This window comes from Coloeus monedula (assembly GCF_965178545.1).
Source record: "Coloeus monedula genome assembly, chromosome: 3".
Lineage (NCBI taxonomy): Eukaryota > Metazoa > Chordata > Aves > Passeriformes > Corvidae > Coloeus > Coloeus monedula.
This window is the reverse complement of record NC_138783.1, coordinates 52,785,661-52,804,265: the sequence shown is the minus strand read 5'-3', so window position 1 is coordinate 52,804,265 and position 18,605 is coordinate 52,785,661. Positions and strand designations below refer to the sequence as shown.

The 18,605-nt window shown below is 37.7% G+C and overlaps 1 protein-coding gene across 1 annotated transcript in view; it reads right to left on the bottom strand.

Moving 5' to 3' along the window:
- The window catches only part of FREM2 (FRAS1 related extracellular matrix 2), a gene marked incomplete at both ends in the record, with an annotated part of 118,504 nt that overhangs the window by 49,368 nt on the left and 50,531 nt on the right, over positions 1 to 18,605 (bottom strand). The window contains 4 exons of the mRNA XM_082279061.1: positions 1,189 to 1,440; positions 2,315 to 2,440; positions 5,137 to 5,367; positions 7,522 to 7,668. Of these exons, the coding sequence (XP_082135187.1) occupies positions 1,189 to 1,440; positions 2,315 to 2,440; positions 5,137 to 5,367; positions 7,522 to 7,668 (756 nt within the window). The remainder of the gene's footprint in view (positions 1 to 1,188; positions 1,441 to 2,314; positions 2,441 to 5,136; positions 5,368 to 7,521; positions 7,669 to 18,605) is intronic.

The following is an 18,605-nucleotide window of genomic DNA, read 5'->3' as shown; positions in this document are numbered from 1 at the left end:
GTTGTAGTCATTAACACTATATGATTACCCAAATGCTCCACAGAGAAAACAAAGTCACCTCTGTCACAGGATTACAGGTGAGAAGTTTCAGGCAGTCTGAGTATTTATGAGGCAATTAGATAGGTGTGGACTTCCTGCCTTTAAGAGCTGCCTTTTGTATCCTTACCTAGAGAGAAATCACTGTGCTGATAATAATGGTCTGTTTTGGCATCAGACTTTCAAAGAATACTGTACCATGTAATTCCTCCCATTAGTCTTTCGGAAATATGACAGTGTCACAATAGATGGTTTATGGCCTCACAGAGAAGACTAAAATAGCTTATCAGTAGTCCTATCACAGAATTTACAGTTGAGATGTCAGTTCCTAACTCCATGCATAAATGAGGGCAATTGTACCAGGAAGCTTTTATGCTACTTGTCCTAGAAAAAGAGCTGTCACACCAATGCTGAAGCATTAAAGGAGAGGCTTGAGGCAGCAATAATACATGTAGTTTTGAAAGCAGTTGGTGATACAGTGTGCTGATTCTACTCAGCCTTAGTCACACATCTTTTTCTAATCACCACCAGACATGTCCCTTTCAAAGCAGTATCTCAGAGCTATTAACCAGTTGAACAAATGCCATAATTCTGTCAGCGTTTCCTTACTGAGGCTATTTTGAAAGCAACATTACAGTCATTTGAATATTTACTTTATTAAAAAGGCATAGAAAGCATACATGGGCACATCTAGGCAGAAATTTAAATGCAGCATCAAATCAAGGCCTTGCCTCTTAGGAGCTGCTAGATGGCTGCTGCTCCATGAGGGCTTCCAATGGGGCCCTCTGCAGCATGACTGAGTGGGCCCAAAGGCTTTGTGGACACAGCCTCAGAATCACAGAAACAAGGCTGCCCATGCAAGGTGACATCTTGGATTTTGTCTGTTAAGGTGACAGAAGGGAAAGTTGCAGCTCCTTGCTCTGAATCACTGCTCATGTGATTTCCTCAAACAACAAAATAGCAATACTAACCACTTTCAAAAACCTACATAGCCTTCCAATAGTATTTTCTAATCTCAAGATGGAAGTAGCATGTGTTTTAACCACCAGGAAGGAAAACAAACCCCATTTTCTGCATGTGGGTTTGATTGTGATGTTATTTGTAGTTTCTGCCCTGAACTGGGAATATCATTTCAATTATATGATACTTTACCGTCATCCTTGTCAGGCACAATGGTAATGCGAGTGCTTGGGAATTCTGCACCAATTCTTCCACCCATGGGCATGCTCAGAAACACATCAAAGGTCTCAGCCTCTTCATACAAGGAATCATCTATGATGACGATCCGACACATTTTTTCTCGTTCGTCTTTGTCAAAACGTAGAACGCTGTTGTGATCCTCTGGCCTGGATATGTAGTCAGAGTAGGAAAGTACAGAGGTTGGGGCAGTGCCAGATGCTGTTCCTGTGCCAAAAAAGAAAAACAGCTACTATACATACCATGGTTATAAGGATCTCCTCACAGAGGCGGATTTTATTTTCATTGTCTTTTAATTTCTATTTACTTTTTGGTGATAAGATGGGCTGTGGACAAGGTCAGAGGTCCATGGACACGCTTCTGAGATCCATGGACAAGCTACTTCTGTATATGATACAATGGAAGAGTGTGGTTCTTCAAATAATTTGCACCTTTTCAGTCAGAAGGAATACTGTCTACCACAAGAGACAGACTGACAAAATAGCCCCTGTGAGGATTACCAGTTAACTCCCTTAGTATATTTTACCCGTATGGAAGATACCAGTGAAAGAACAGACAGAATTTCATGAGAACAAACTATTTGGATTCCAGATCACTTTACATAAAATATTGCTTCAGCCCTCCAGATGAAAAATAACAATACAACCACAGGTGTAGAAACCCCATGCCCTGCACACATATAATTAGTAAGAGACTGAAAGGCAGAGGAAGGAGAAGTATGGCAATTAAGCAATATTATTTTGTATAATTTTTTTCAAGATACAAACAAGTGAAGATGTTTGTATCATCAAACAATCACTGCAGTGCTTTCAGTTCTCATCACTTTCAGATATATGGGGCTGCATACAAAGAACATAGATCCTCTTCACCTCTCCATGATGATTTTTAAACTGTTCAGTAATACTCTTAGACAGATTGCAGAGATGTATACATTTCCAGTTGAGACTGAAGATATTTAGATGAAAAGGTAATTAACAGAGTTGTAAACAATTTTATTATAAAATAGATGGAGTAAGTATTTTAAAATTTCTGTATCTTTTCTACTCTTGCTATTTTTTTATTCTATAGTAGATTCTACTACCTTGTTGTGTGTAGCAGATGACCATCAGTTCCTGACTCACATCTCCATTTCTTCTGACTGGTATAAATAACTCACCAACATCTTCTTCAATACTATAGGTGGACTGAGGAATAAAGACTGTTGATTCTGAAAAGAAAAGAAGCTCATAAAGTCACCTGTACATTAGCTAAGAGCATTTTTGAATATTCTAAAGTGCAACAAGTAACTTGCATTTATTGGCAATGCCACTAAATTTTACATAAAACCTGGAGGGTGAGAGAAGTAGAGTTTCTTAGTATTTCAGAAATGGAAAAGAAAATCAGGTCATTAGGTCTGAATTCAGAAGTCCTTATTAAGTGGTATCTAACATGACTGATTTGTTTATCTAGGGTTAATGGTGCAAGACAGTGTTTGGAGAATTTGTTCACAAAGTCTATCTTTTTATTATTTCCATGGTATTTAATTATTAACTACAGAAGTATCAATAGCATAGCTCACACACAGGTTGTGGTTCACCAAGGCCATTCTTTAACTTACTGCATCAAGATAACCATGAAAATCATTTGGCACTGAGGAGCAAGGCTGAGCTCTTGACATCTTTCTCTGACTTGAACATTTGATTTGAGTTGGTTACACTCCTGTTTTACTCAAAGAAGACCCAGCCAATACAGCCAGTGAAGTCTGAGGAGCAATCTCACACTAAAATGTATCATACCAAGGAGTATCAGACCATTTTTCTGGGAAAAACTGACCAAGATGTATTCTGAACTCTTTCATTATTTTATACTCATATAATCAGATTGATGGGTTTTATGCTGTTACTGGGATTCAGGATCAATTTTGTTCTTGTTCTCTCAAAAACTCAAGAACAAAAGGTGGCTATGCACATAATTATAAAGCACCTTCACAGTTTCATTAGTGACTGCAACCTAAACAGAATATAATTTCGTGTAATATCAAATTAAGTGGTATCAGCTGACTGCACAAAGCAAATTTTTCATCACTTCACAGTACTTTGGCAAACAGTGTTCTGAAAACTGTCAGGTGGCTTCTTTGAAAACATGTTCCAGGTTTTATTTCTCCAACTACTACTAGCATGACTTAAGGTCAAAAGCCTGCCTTAAAAATGCTGTAATTCAGGTTTGATAAGATCTAGACTACTCACTATTCTGGCAAGACAAAAATTCAATGTGAAAAATATCAGATCCCTACTTTCTCATTTTAAAGTAAAGCAAAAGGCAGCCCTAACCCCCCCCCCCCCCCCCCCAACATTTCTTTCCTTCTATTTCTTCCTTTAGAATTTAGTTGGCAAAATGAGAAACTCTAATATTCCAAAACATGCAGGAATCTGATTTATTCGGTTTCCTCTCTCTCTCTTTCTCTCTCATAATTATTCAGCTACGAGTAAAATGGCACTATAAAAGTTTAACAGACCTTATGAACAACATAAAAGCTTGGAGGAGAATGAGCTACACCATCACAGCTAGTATAAAAAAACCACATCCCCATGCAATCTCTATTTGGAATAAAACATTAACTAATGTCCCATACACCAAGAGGCTGGTACAGCCTTCTGAACAAGCTTACTATTTTGATCCTAAAATGACACCATTCAAATCAATGAATTTTTCACTGGAAGCAGAATAAAACTTTTGATGGTTCCTATTCAGTGAGCTTGGTAAACCCTCAGCTTCAAAACACTGTTAGGAAACACAGTCCTCCCCCTCAAAGTTCTCTCTCTAGTTTTCCTGTAGATATCCTTTGATTTGCAGCCGTGTATTTGATTTTCTCCTATGCAATGTCACTTTATGTATAATTACTACGAATTCTCTGGGACTGTAAAAATTTTATCTTAGTGTAAGAAATATAAAATCCTGTTGTTGGCAAAAAGAAGACTTGGCTAATTACCTTGAATTCTGCTATCTTACTGATCATAGAAAAGAAAAAGGAATTAACACATTTTCAAGTTATTTATGTGTCTCATACATGCTGCTTTTAAAGTTAAGCACTATTTTTCTTAGTGACTAAATATGGATGTGAGATAAGCTCTGGTTTAACTTGTATTTGTAACTAGGAACTAAGACACCTCTGAGAATTTCCATGCTCAACACTCTTCAAAAGTTCATTAGGGAAGACTATATAATTCAAGCTGTTACGGTCATCCAGGACTTAAAAGATTTCTTAAGGACAGTTCTGTGTGACCACAGCCCATGGGTTCAAGTGTCTGGATGCAGCTGAAAAGAAACAAAGCAACCAGAGCATGCTCTAGCTCTTCTTTTTTAAATCTTTTAAAATCAGTTTATTTCTTTGTTTATATTCACCCATAATTTTATTTGTTCTTGACACAGTGTGAACTACACTTGGTCTAATGACCACTACACCTACTGAGCTTCTCAGCTTGATATTAAGGCCTGACTGATGCAAATAGTTTGCTCCAAGACCCAAACTTGTTGGGAGCAAGCAGCCTAGATTTTCCTGTACCATCCTCTCCCACATGAATTTTCATGGCAGAGTAAATCAAGTCAGCCTCCAGCCAACTCTGCAGCTATGTCCTGTTTGCAAACACATAACACGTTATGCCTAAAATGAAAACAAACAACCCCCTAGAAATAACATATCACAAAAAAATGCAGGTATTTCATAAAAACATGCTACCTGAGTTAGCTATTCATCAAGCACTTAAAATGATAGAGGAAAAATGGCTACCTGATGACAAAATCTGTCTTCAGAAATATTCTGAGGACAGGTAACCTTTAGTATCCAGTGTTACTCACAGTATTTGTCCTTCAGTTTATCTTTTGGTATAGCATATATCGCCAGTACAGTTCTGGAAAGGTTCTCACCATCTCCTGGGTCAATAATTTCCACTGTGGATGCAGCAGGAAATTCCAGAATTGCCATGACGGGCTCAGAAAGAACAATTTGAAAGGACTCAGAATGTTCATGTTCACCATCACTCAAAATCCGTACTCGCCATGTGGCTAAGGTTTGACCAGGATTAAACTGCACTTGCTTCTGGGCTTTTCCTCTAAAGTCTTTATCTTTCTTGGCAGTTCCATCTTTGGTGCTAATACCTGTTAAAATCAGAAATTCAGGTCATTAAAAACATCACTGGTAATATTTCTCCCATTGTGTCATCTTTAAAAAACATGTAGAAAAATATACTTTTCACAGCCTGGGAACATTCAAGCTAAATCAGTTTTATATTGGGTATCACACACAGAGGTGGAAAAATACTACATTCTCCTAAGTTACAATCAAGTTTCCATTTCCCGATAATTCAATTATGGATGTCCAAAAGGGACAACAGACTTTTCTCTCTCCTTTTAGCCCTCTGGGTTATCTTCTTTTCCAGAACATCTAAGTAAACTGCTCAAAACCCTAGAAAATACATATTTTTCTTAGAAAAAATAAAAACACCCCTGGAAAGAGAAAGCTAAGGAAAACACAATGACACAAAGGAAAATGTACTGAATAAAAATGAAAGAAGATGCAAAACCTGAACCATTGCTCTCATTGCCATCGCTGTAAGCATTTTAAAAAGCTATTACTTCTTATTTCAGTGTTTGCATAATGACAATCATTAAGTTCAGGTGAAGTTGAAGCTGCAAGTCCATGGGATAAAATTCAAACAACTCAATCCACAGAGGTGGCACAGGCCTTCCACCCTCAGATTCAGACTGCTCTAAAACAGGTTTTCACAGGCATTTCACTCACAGTTTAAGGCTGTCTGACAAACCCTCATGGAAATGAGACAGTATTTCAGAACTGTCTCCAACTCATGCATTTGGCCTTGTTTAAATCCCACAGTACCACTGAAGTCTTAAAGTCTTTTCTCAGGTTTTCAGAAAAAAAACTTAAAACTTCTCCCTTCTCTGATTGTTTCTTCCAGCTGCACTATTTAATGTATTGAAACACATCACCTTTCCCTACAAACCTTGCTTTTCTGTCTTTCAGCCTCATCCTAAGTCAAAGCCAATATTTTATATAACCTATAAACCTTCAGCCACTTTGGCACTGCATATGGACCAGAAAGGCCAGTAATCATCTTGGCCAGTATCTTTTATGCTCTTTCCAATTCTGTAATTCCATTTGCAGGATTAAGGTAATCGGAGGCAAGTTATTCTGGTTTTGCTGAATTTTCAGTCAGCTCAATTCTGAAACTGACCTTGAATCCATAGGTGGAAAATTTTGTAAACACTTTATCTGAAGCATCAGAAGCCACATCAGTATCTGTAATTCAGTATAGTAATTAATTTAAACCATACATCCTTAACTATGTATTTAATTTATCTCTTCCATTAGTTTTCTTTCTTTAAAAGGAATATATTATCAAAGTTAGTTCACTGTTCAAAACAGAGTCTTTTCAGTTAGATCCTGTTTGTTAACGTCTATATCCCCTAAATCTCATGCCAAAATAGATGTCCCAACTGCATCTCACTACCTGAAACTCAGACTTTTAATCAGAAAAAGCCCTAACCAGAAACTTGACAGGCAAATGCTTACATATCTCTGCAAAAATAGCTTTAAATTGAGTGTTTCATCTAAGCAGTATAAGCTCACCATGGGTTTCAATGTGAAATTGCACAAGGATAATGTTCCTTGGTGCAAATGCATCAGAAGATGGGAACAGATCCAGAAGCTAGAAACAGGTGTGAGGTTGCAGAATGTGATAACACAACCTTTTTTTCACTGTTTCACTCCCCAGACACTGCAAACAGTTTTCAACACCTCCTGTATCAGCCTCAGTTGACTGCCAACACTGAGTGAAGAAAACGAGCCTAATGCTTGTGGCTGCTGGTCACACCAGCTCACAATAGCCTTCCTGGAAAATGATATATGTTTATTGTTGTCCTTCTGGTTGCTACAACTGTATTTTTTCAATTCAGGGAAAAGAAGATCTGGGCAGGAACTGTATTCTGTGAAACAAATAAACAGTGGTATCAATCAAATCAAAGAAAGAAGGACGGTGTCTTGGGTTGTTTATTCAAAAATTAATTGCAGAGGACAAAAAAGAACCGCAAAAGGGAAGATTTCACTATATAACTGAAGAAATCATACGCATAGCATAATAAAAGATACACTCTTTAATAAACAAACATATGCCTTTGAATATAGTTTGCTTAGCATGAAACAACTATAATACGATCCCGTTCTATTGATACATTATATCAACTGGTGGGGCAGTGATTTATAGAAGCAAATGATAAGGTTAGAAGTGAACTTACTTATAAAAGAGGTTTCTCCCAGGTAACCTCTCCGTTTAAGAACAACATCAAGATACTTGGAGTCTTCATTTACTAAGTAATACTCCTTTTCTAAGGAGATCCATGCCCAGTTTAGGCGAAAATGTTGATTCTTCAGCTTATTGCCTCCTGCAAAACAAAGTTATAAAGACATAATTATAACCTTTCTTTTTTGTTAAAGATTACTTTGTCTTTTGAGCTTAATACAATCTTGTATCCTGGGTAAGATGTGTATCTATCTGGACATCACAATCCAAAGGTTTTAAAGATTTAAAACTAAGAAATAACAGGTAAAGAACTCAGCCATAATACATTTGCTGTACATAGGAGCAAATTTTATCTTAGATGCATACAGACATAGTACCCTAATTTTCTTATTTCTCAAGAGAAGAAGATCAAGAATTAATAAGAATGTATTTGGGATGCCTTCTGTGTATCATCCTAATGGATGTGTTTTTTATTACTCTAGACTCCTCTAAGTTCTATAGCAACAATAAAATAAGCTGTTCAGCTCATTGATGGCAGATGCTCACTCAGCAACTGTCTTCTGGGAATGCTGGCCTGTGTGGGAGACTGTAGTCTGATTTCCTTCCCACAAGGTGCTGCTACAGAACAAGGTTTGTTCAGGTAACAGCTATCTTAAAGGTGCAAGAAATTTCCTTTAGAAATCAACACTTCTGCACACAAGTCAGTGAATAAAGTAATTCCTCTGAACAGCAGAGAGACATATCTAAGTATTTAAATTAATTCATGGCTTAATTACTAGAGGAAGAGACAAATGAAGGCTGGTTTATCCCTTCCAGTTTCTTCCATTCTTGAAAAATGAGGCAGCCACTCCATATGCTTTCACTCTGCTTCAGAGATAAGCCTCTATGTTTCTTTATTGACCTGCCTACTAGAAAAATCCAGGAACTGTAGTTGTGCAATCTCACATGGAGGCAAAGGTACTGTGTAAACAAAAGGAGGGAAATGGTTACTCGAGTATCTCCCTGCACTCCTCACCCTGCTCCTTTCTGCTCTTTTGATCTCTATTGCTACTGACAAAGGGGAAGGCTACAAACACACATATCAAAAACTAATGAGCATCGCAGAGAGCCAGCAGCTATAGTGTTACAGCAGTAACTACAACAGCACTCACATTAGGTAAGCCATATGTTATGTCTTCCCATTAGCTCTGGGGACAAACATAGCAGAATACATCTTGTTCTCTAATCCAGTGAGAAAAGCCATTTATGTGCCATTTTGAACACACTGCCCAATTTGACCATAATTTAACAGAAGGATAAAAGTTTCTGAGATATAAAAAGAATGGAAATTTACTGTCTATTAGAGGAGAGAGAACCTATTAGTACCACTAGTGAGAAGAAATACTGCTGCATGAGCTTACTAGAAATGACAATGTCAGATATTTGAAACTGCCCAGGTAAAGGAAAATTTCTAGCAGAGTTTGCATCCTTTTAGACAAAAGTATTCTAACTAGAGGATAGAAAGCAAAAGAAAATCTGGCATAATTTGTTCTTTTATCCAAAGAACTTAAAGTTAAATGTGCTGTGGGCAAAGGCACACAGTCTACATCTTACATACAGGTATCTTATGAATGAAATTTAGGAAGAAAAAAAGCACAAGAAAGACAATACAAAAGATTTAGTATTGTCTTCATTTCACCTATTTTTCTTGCTTTCAGCTGTTTCTTTCTATTTTTTTTTCGTAGAATAAAAAAACCCCAACAACCAAACAAAAAAGTATTAGAGGGGGGTTACAGTAAGCCTCCATTTTTACTGAATTACTTCTGTCCCTGAAATATATAATGTTCACCTTTTAGAATGCACAATACCAAACCCATCAGATTTAAAATTTTAAGAAAAGAATATAGGTATTTCAGAATATCTGTCTTCACTTTGTGCTTTTTTTTCATGTTCAGAAGACATGATTTCTTACTTATACAAGCCATTTCACAGTCCACTGTCCCAAAGAATAAAACCACTGTTCTTCTTATTATTAGCTACTACCACTACTACTATTATTGTTATTATTATTATTATTATTATTATTATTATTATTATTACAGACCTCTGAGAAAACAGAGCAGGAGGCATATGATACACCTTGCCGAATTTCAGAAATTTATTCTGGGGATAGAAATCCTAAACTTTCTTTATAGCCAAACCCAGGAAAGAGGCATTTTGTAAGGCTATGACTTAATTTAGGCATCTATTTTTGAATGAGATTAGCTTTGCCCCAAAATATGCAAAAATATGTGAATTTTTCCTCATCAGCTTTTAAAAACTCCTGTTGTAATGCTTTACATTGTACACATTTTTGACAGCCATCTAATGCTGGGTAAGGTGAATTCCCCCATGCCTGATCTGGGTGAAACTGCTACAACATAGTAGAGCCAAGCATCACACAACATAACGTCTGTAAAGAATATTAAAAATATAGCTTTTAGAAATTATAAAATCGCAGAAATAAAATTGTACACACCACTTTAATTTGGTTCACTATTAAAATAAGTATCTGCCCTACAATAATACTTCTATCAGCAGATGGACTGTGCACTGCTCCCAAGCACTGCCCTCAGGCACAGTCAGACATTTAGCTGCTGGGCAAATCATTAAGCTACTATACTCCAATGACAGTTTTGCTTTTATACCTCTCCCAAATAAGTACTGGCAATACAAATACATCAGAAGTCCGGAGAGGGAAGCCATTACTTTTAAAACTACACAAAAGGAAGGAGGGCAGTGTTAGAACAAGGTAGATCCAAAGTAACTTTGCGTCAATGAGATGTGGTTGGCAAGATGCTGCTAAAGTGAGGCATGAAAACTTGTTTCCTGAATCTTGCCACAGATCTGAGTGCAGCAGTGCTAAATCAGAAGATGCTAGGAAGGATGTGATGCAGTGAGATATTAATGAGAAATGAGATGGCAAGAGTTGTGAGACACATTTAAAAACTTTGTAAGGAGCTGAAGGTAAGGATCTAGAGTAAGGTGAATCACAAAGTGACTTCATGACTGACTGAGACTTTTGAGGACAAAACCCTCTGAAAAGGTTTGCCCGCATATGACAAGTCAAAGATAGATGTAACCTGGAACTGGTCTTTATAGAAGTCCTGGAAACTGTTTGCCTGTTAGAAAACAGTGATATATTATTTTTGCAGAGGTCATCAAACAAGAAATTCCTAAAAAATCAAGTCATCTGGGAAAACCAGTTTCGGTTACACAACATGAATAAAAGAGGAGGGGGAAGAGGACCTGGTCAGTCAACTGCTTGACCATCAGAAAGCAAATATCCTGCAAAACTGCCATTACTTCATATGAAAATAGCAGAAGTGAAATGCCTAAGTAAACCCAGCATAAAACATATGCCACTAGAAAGTTTTGAATTGACTTTAACAATGCATAAGATAACCTAATGATTTTACTCCATTAGAAAATCTTTAAAATGCTTCACCTTTGTAAGTGTCTTTCAAGTATACTAAAATTGACCCAATCACAAAAATAGCTTGCTGAACTCTGTACCCTCCTGCACTCTATCTGCCACTGTAACTCAATATATTTGCAGAACAGCCAAAAAGAATCCCCTAAACTAGCCCCTAGTGATTAGGGACTAAAACAATGCTTTCTCTGACTTCTCATGAGAAAACACACATTTCCCAACATTGTGGACTTAGCTTGCCTGGAGTATAATTGCTGGTATCCAGTGAACTGCAGACAATTTCCATCTTTCAGTAGTTTCTGTAACTCTTTTTTTCTTCTGTTTTATGTCTACCCCCAAGAAACAAGTTGGAAGGGCCACATTTGCCAGGGCTCGGAATAAGCAAATTCCTGAAGTCACGTAGCAGAAGAAGTATCTGAGGAATACCATGTAGCTGCTTTGTTACAAAAAGGAAGGGGAAGTGAGAGACTAGACATGAATGTCAAGGTTAGCTAGTGTGTATTAAATCTGGATCCTCATAAAATTCAACTAAGCGTCCCTAAGGATGTCTCCAAGTGCAGTCTGCGGATCCATGCTGGGTTAATTTAAGGAATTCCCAATTCAAGTTCATGCCCAGTTCTCCCGCAGGAGATTAACCGGATTCTGATTAAGAGATTAACCTGATTTTCATTAACAAAAACTGTGAAAGCAAATATGCACTGGCTCTTCAGCCACTTCATTTCATAGCCTTAAAATAATTTCAGTAGAAATCAGCTCTGTACAAATTAGTTCACCAAGAGTCAGGATACTGTCACTCTATTGGCTGCACCAAGAGACTATGAGTTTTCAAAGGAAAGAGCAAAGTGGATAACGAGCAACCCAATCTGAATCACCAAAAAAGATGTTGGAGCACTGTGTATGTTTGAAAGCCTTTACGGATAGTAAGTACTTAGTTTGTAACTGAGTTCTAGGGAATCCAAAAGATCCACTTGCTGGTTTTAGATACTGTGCTGTATAACCACTGCTTCTGAGCAGAAAAGAACTCTGAGTCGACAAGTTCAATATTTCCAGTGAATAACCACTCCTGGCAAAACACAATTGCTTGGGTCCCAGAGCATGGGAACATAACCAACTGGCTCCTGTTCCACAGCAGATGAAGACAAGTGATCTGCCATAGAGATCCTCCTTTAAAGGTAGGATTCATATAATCTAATGTTATTCTATAAAAGTGTATGTTTCATTTAAGCTAACTGTCTAGGCATAATGAATGGAAAGAACTACACCTTCAGGAACTGCAGGTACATCTGATATGAACAGCTAGATCACCCTCTGGAATGATCTGACCCACTCCATTGAATGTAACGGGAGTGTGTTCAACCCACCAGTCTATATGGCTAACTAAAACCCAGTTGAGTTGTCTTCTTGATAAAGGAGGGTCCTGAGAAAACTCAAAGACACAACTGGTCCTGAACTGCAATATGGTAAACTTGTAAATTTAATCACTTTAAAAGTAATCTTTGTAATATTCAAACATAGCAATGAAAGAAATCTATTCAGTTTAGAAGAACTATTCTTTTACTATAAAGTTATTTCCATGCTGTCATTAAATGAATTAGCACTTTGTGTAGTCACTAACTAACTTTGCATGAGAAAATTAATTTAAATTGCCTTGGGAGTATTAACAGAGAAAACCCAAACATACCACTCAAGCTGTCACGTCTATCATTAAACAATGCCCACATTACCTAAAGCACAACACCTTCTTCCTAAAGATCCACACCCTGCACCTCCCTCTGAAGGAAACAAACACCACCTGGATTAGTTAAGGCTCCATACATGCATGGCCTGCAGCAACAAGTAAATTTATTAGATCTCTGACAACACATTCTTAAAATAAACTTAATAGTTTTCAGGTCTCTCCTTACTAATTTGTTTTGTGGCGCCAGACAACTTCTCCCAAGAGGCTCTGGCTGGATTGAAGCAAGGTTCATTTCTTCAGCTCACAGAATAACGGGCTTAGCTCAACCAACTTAGTTACTGTCACACAGGGGACTTTTCTTCTGGTTTATACCTTTACAGTAGTGCTTCACATGTATCAGCCCATAGGAAAACTACTTTCATTTAAAGCCTACTCAGACAAAGTGTTAAATCTGACACATCCTAAGCCCTGGTCAACTTATGAGTAGTAACAGAAAAGTGTACTGCAACCTCACAAATGAAAGGCATTACAATAGAACAGGAGCCAGGAGAAATATAATTACAACCAAAATATTATCTCACTTCATATTGTACTATTTTAAGAAATTCCTTTATTCTGGGAAAAGAATAGACTAATTTCCCTTTCACTAAATTACATTTTCATTTAGAACCCCCTACTGCAAACTCCTACATACAAGCCTAATATTTCAGTGCTTGCAAAATCATTCTCATGCTTAAAATCAGGGTGCATGAGTGGGTATCATCTGAAACTGAGGCCTCTAATTTTTCACAATGAATTTTAAATTGGTTTTTTGTTCCAAATTGGCAAATTTTCCTTGAAGAAGAAGTAACTGAACTTTTCAACTCTAGCTGTTGAACATGGTCTTTGCAGAAAATTCCTCTCCATTTCAGATCCCAGTCCAAACTCATAAATCTTAAATTTTACAGACTTAAGAGGAAAATGTACGCGAGAGGGATTAAAGAGGTTGTTGTTATTTGCAAAACCTACTCTAAACAAGTTGGAATAGTGTTTCCATTTTATCATCTTGACTTGCTATAACTCACTAAGCACTGATTTAAAAAAGCATTCTTTTAACTCTGTGTCAAAGTGATTGAACTGTTTTTTGTTAATAAGAATTTACTTCCAGAGACTTGAATTTGGGTTTCTTTTCTGTTCTGGCAATACTACAAATAAAATGCCCGATTGACTGGCGCAGAACAAATGTCAGGCAGGTTAATTTAACATTTATTTTTAATTCACTTCAGAGTAATTCTCTGAAGTATCAGGTAATCTCAAATATTTAACTTTTAATATTATTTGACCAGAGAAACTCCTCTGTGGTGCCTTTCATCCTTTTTAAGCTATGTCAAACCTGCAACCTTTTGTAGGTGATTTAGTCCTGCTCAGCAAGGGCAGATTAAAAACCAGAAAACATACAAAATTATTGATATAAACAAGAACAGAAAGGGATTCCTTTTGAAGTCACTAACTTTACTTAAGACAAGCCTTGTAAAGTAGTCAAAGATATTAGTTCTGCTGAGGAAAGAAACACTTTTGCATTAATATTTAAGTTTTTTATATCATGACCAATTTTTTAGTGTTACTTGAGGTCTATCCTTAGGAGCAGAACTGTATATTCCTAAGGCAGTAATTATAACACATTCCTGTATTATTTTATCTGAAATTCCCATGTTTCAGTCACAATGTATGTTGCAAGAGCGGAAAAAAAAACCTAGAAGAAACCAAAGATTCCTTAAAAGATTCAAGCCAAGATGTCAGAAAACTGTTTAAATATAAAAAATAAGTGCACAAAATTACTTCAGAAATGAAGAGTAGAGAGTCCAGAATAGTATGAACATTGTGAGTTTTCCAAGAGACATAAAGACTCAACAGACATGAAGCAGAGGGACAGGGGACAGAAGTGACCATGAAATTATGACAACTCAATCTTGATAGTATGTTGCTTCCAACACATAATTTCTTTCTCCCTCTTCCTCTCTGTATAAGATCTTCACTTATGCTTTGAGATAAGTAGCAATTAAATTAAAATCAGCAGTAGAATAATTGCATCTTTAAAATCAAATTTGTTTTTATTATACAACAGATTTTAACAACTTATTTATGTATGGTTCTCATTTTACTCACCTTGAAAAGAGATTACTGTTTTAGCTATTTAAGTTGATATGGCATCTCTCAAGCTTCTGAAATATCCCTGATGAAGATTCCCACCACTGCTCTCCCACATGTATTGAGAAATTAAAATCATCCAGCTTTTTCCCAAGGGCCAAGGAGGCAATGCTTTTTTTAAGTCAAGTCCATTTCCCACCAAATCTGCTGGCTATCAAATATGGGCAGGTGAAGGCCTGGGTATCTCTGGTCTCAAGTTTACATTTTTTGCCTTAGTGTTCATACAGAAATGTGCAGGGGTGTGACCACAGCAGTTTGAACTTGCCAGCCAGCACAAATGCTTATCAGGTTTTAGAGAAAGCTGTCTCCCACCCTTTCTTGAAAGGGAGCTGCATAGCACTCACCTGTTGGGACATGACCTCAGCCTCCCACATGTCACCTGCTGTAGCCTCTGAGGTTGCTGAGACACAAACCAGGGCAGTTCCCTGGGCTGCAGTGCCATGGGGGGCACTTGCGAAGTCACTGGGAAAACTCTTGCCTGCAGTAATCTGAATGATGTTGATGACACAGTGCTGAGCTGTCATCACCTACCTCCTCCTTTTGGCTGGGGGTGTTAAACTTGTTACTTTAAACTGATTTCACGGCTGTTCAAAATATTTATTTTCTTTCCCCCACTAAATCTGACAGTGCCCTTGCTACCTGTTAGAATTTCTGCTTCTTGTAGGATGCAACAACATGCTGGAGACTGAGGCCCATGGGCTCAGGAAGCCCATTCCAGGAATGCCACAGAAGCCCCACAGACCATAGGGCCATGAAGAATAGAGGATACGACAAAGGATGGAGCACAGGGCAGAGGTGAGAAGATGACAAAGCTCACTGGCTGCTCAGTGAGATTCACAGAACATCTCAGATGGAATCAGCCTGGGCAGCCCTCTGGCTGTGTAAGTATAGATGGTTACAGAAACCTTTCTAGTTCCTGATTGCCACAGAGCTACCTGTGAAAGCCTCTGCCCTGGATGTCTTTTAAGGATACTTCTTTCTCTTCTTACCCTAATTCTAGAAGAAAATCAATGTCTTAATTAGCAGGATCAATTAATGAGAGGTGCATAAGAGATGCATAAATTACATTCACAGGATTTCTTTCTCAGTTTTATAGGATCAAACAGCTGTGGATATGAATGGAGTTAACATCAGAAAATGGGATGGCAAAGGTATTCATCTTCATACAGACAACTGTACAATATATAAAATGTCACTGATTGCTGGACCTCTGTTTGACACCTGTGGAAAGATGTACACATTCTAAAGAAAAATATGGCAGTGACTCCTTATTTAGACATAGATCTGAAAAGTTATGTGATACATAATAAAGTTTCAATCATTCTAACATTTGCACATGTAACTTTACTCATACAGGTGTCCATGCTCTTGTTAAATCAGATCCTTGACTTCCCACCTGCTGTAGGTTTCTCTGTGCTAGAGAAACTTTCCTGCTTTAACTTTACTGATCAGTCCTATCTTGTCACTTGGAAGGGTGAGCTCTAGACTTAAGGTTTCCAAAGAAGTGACTACTACACAGCCTATTTTAAAAAAATCACACAGTAGGACACTGTCTCCTGACTTTTCAAGGAGGGAAAATACTACTAATGTTATTTGTAAGGTTGCACTGGGTGTGGCTGAGATGGAGTTCATTTTCCCTACAGCAGCCCTCACAGTGCTGGGTTTGCACTGCTGCTGATAACACACCAGTGTTTTGGCTCCTGCTGAGCAGCGCTGGCTCAGCATCAGCACTGTCTCTCCAACATTCTGCTGTCCTTCAGTAGGCTGTGGGTGGCAAGATCTTGGCAGGGGACACAAATAGGACAGCTAATTCAAAGTGACCAAAGGGATATTCTCACTAATCTTCACCTACAAAAGCAGAGCCTTCTTGCCCTTGTCTCTACCTCCTACAATGGAACACTCCAAAAATTGTTGAACAGATGAAACCAGATGGTTTTTGACTAAGTGGAACAAACCGTTTGAAACTAGATGAACTTTAAGGTGCTTTCACACCCAAAACCATTCTATGATTTTAAAACTGGGTGCTGTAGTCCAGAGGAGGTCTCACAACAAGTTGGTTTCTTACACGCTTTATCTCAAATATCTCAAGAGAACATATTGTGACCTTGAAATGTCTTTGTCCAAACATATTTCTAATCCTTGGGACATGATTCTTACCTCATGTTAACAAATTAATATATCTTTTCGATTTCTTAGCTGCTGAGATATAAGCAATACCTCTGTTCTTCACCTCTTCACATACCGACTGAGAAGTTCTTGGGAGGATAATGAGGCTAATACAGTCTAACATAACCATGGGAAAGCACTTTCTTTTCACTTCCTAGTTAATGAGCAACTTTCAGGATAAGTTTGATAAAGGTCCTTATGTTAAAGAACATTGGAATGAAAAGTGAAATGAAATGTGTGTGTACTGTCTCAAAAGCTACCTGTTCAATGCAGACACATTTGCTCTAGTATGTGCTTACATTAAGAGGCCTACACTGTCGTTCTTTTATTGAACAGGTATTTCAATCTACAATCACCAAGATATCTTAATGTGCTTTTGCACATGAACAGGGGGGAAAGACACAGTATGTGCATCCTGTTAGAGCCACACAAACAAGCTCCAGTTGAGCCGGTACCTCTTCATGGCACAAAGGATAATGCCACATGACTCAGCCCCGCCAGAGGCAAAGCTTTACCAGTTTGATGCTCTGCTGAGCCTCCTCAACCCTGCTGATTTCTGAGATAGTTCATTAAGCTCTGCCTTGAGTAGCTCAGTAAGGGCCTATGTTGCTCTATAGACAGAAAAGGTTTAGTTTTGGCTATAGGGAAATAAACAAGGGTACATTTGATCTCGGATTCTCTCAGTGTTTTTTGACAGTGCACTCTACATGTTGTTGGACACACTTGTCTCTCTCTTTCCTACTCATGTGTGGTCACAGAAACCATTTTCTCCCCAGTCTGTCAACACATGCCCTTTTCAACGTAAATACAGTAGCTGCTTACACAGACATATAATAGAGGCCAAGTCTTCCAACCTTTTTTTTTTTGAGGTTTCCTTTAACATTATTCAACAACTAGAGACGTGCCAGCCATGTGTATCAGACAAATTTCATAGCCAGTTTTCACACCAGTGTCCTTAAAGGGCACTGCTTTCTCTGAGTCACATTTTGATAAGCAGAAGAGTTATTTAAATCTACCAGAGAACAGGCTGGCAAAACTCATAGCACGAAAGTGGGCCTGGATTTTCATTCTGACTATGGTTAAACTTTTTCTTCCTAAGAGATCTTGAGAATGAGATTTGGACAGTACACTCTATGGGAAAGCTATAACCTTTTAGGTTAACTCTTTGCTCCCTTACCAAGTATGCAACAAGATCTGAATAAAATAAATGTTATGCAGAAGCACATGGAAGTTCGACATAAAAGTATATTGATTTGTACTACATGTAAGTATACTTACTCACATATATATATAATGATGAAAACATTCCAGATTAACAGCTGAAATTTGACCATATCCCATTATGGCTATAGTATATTTCAACTTTAAAGTAAACATGCGGTCTCTTCTTGTATCGTACAGTGCTGAGTGAAGCTGGCTTTATAACATCTAAAATTCTCCTTACACCAAATCAAATTTGATAATAAAATATGCCCTTGTCACTTAGTGTTCTTGCACACCCACTGGTTGCAAAATAAAAAAACCAAAAATCCCCACAAATCCATATTAATACAAATAGTGCAAAACTTACTGCAAATTATTCCTGTGAATTCCTGAA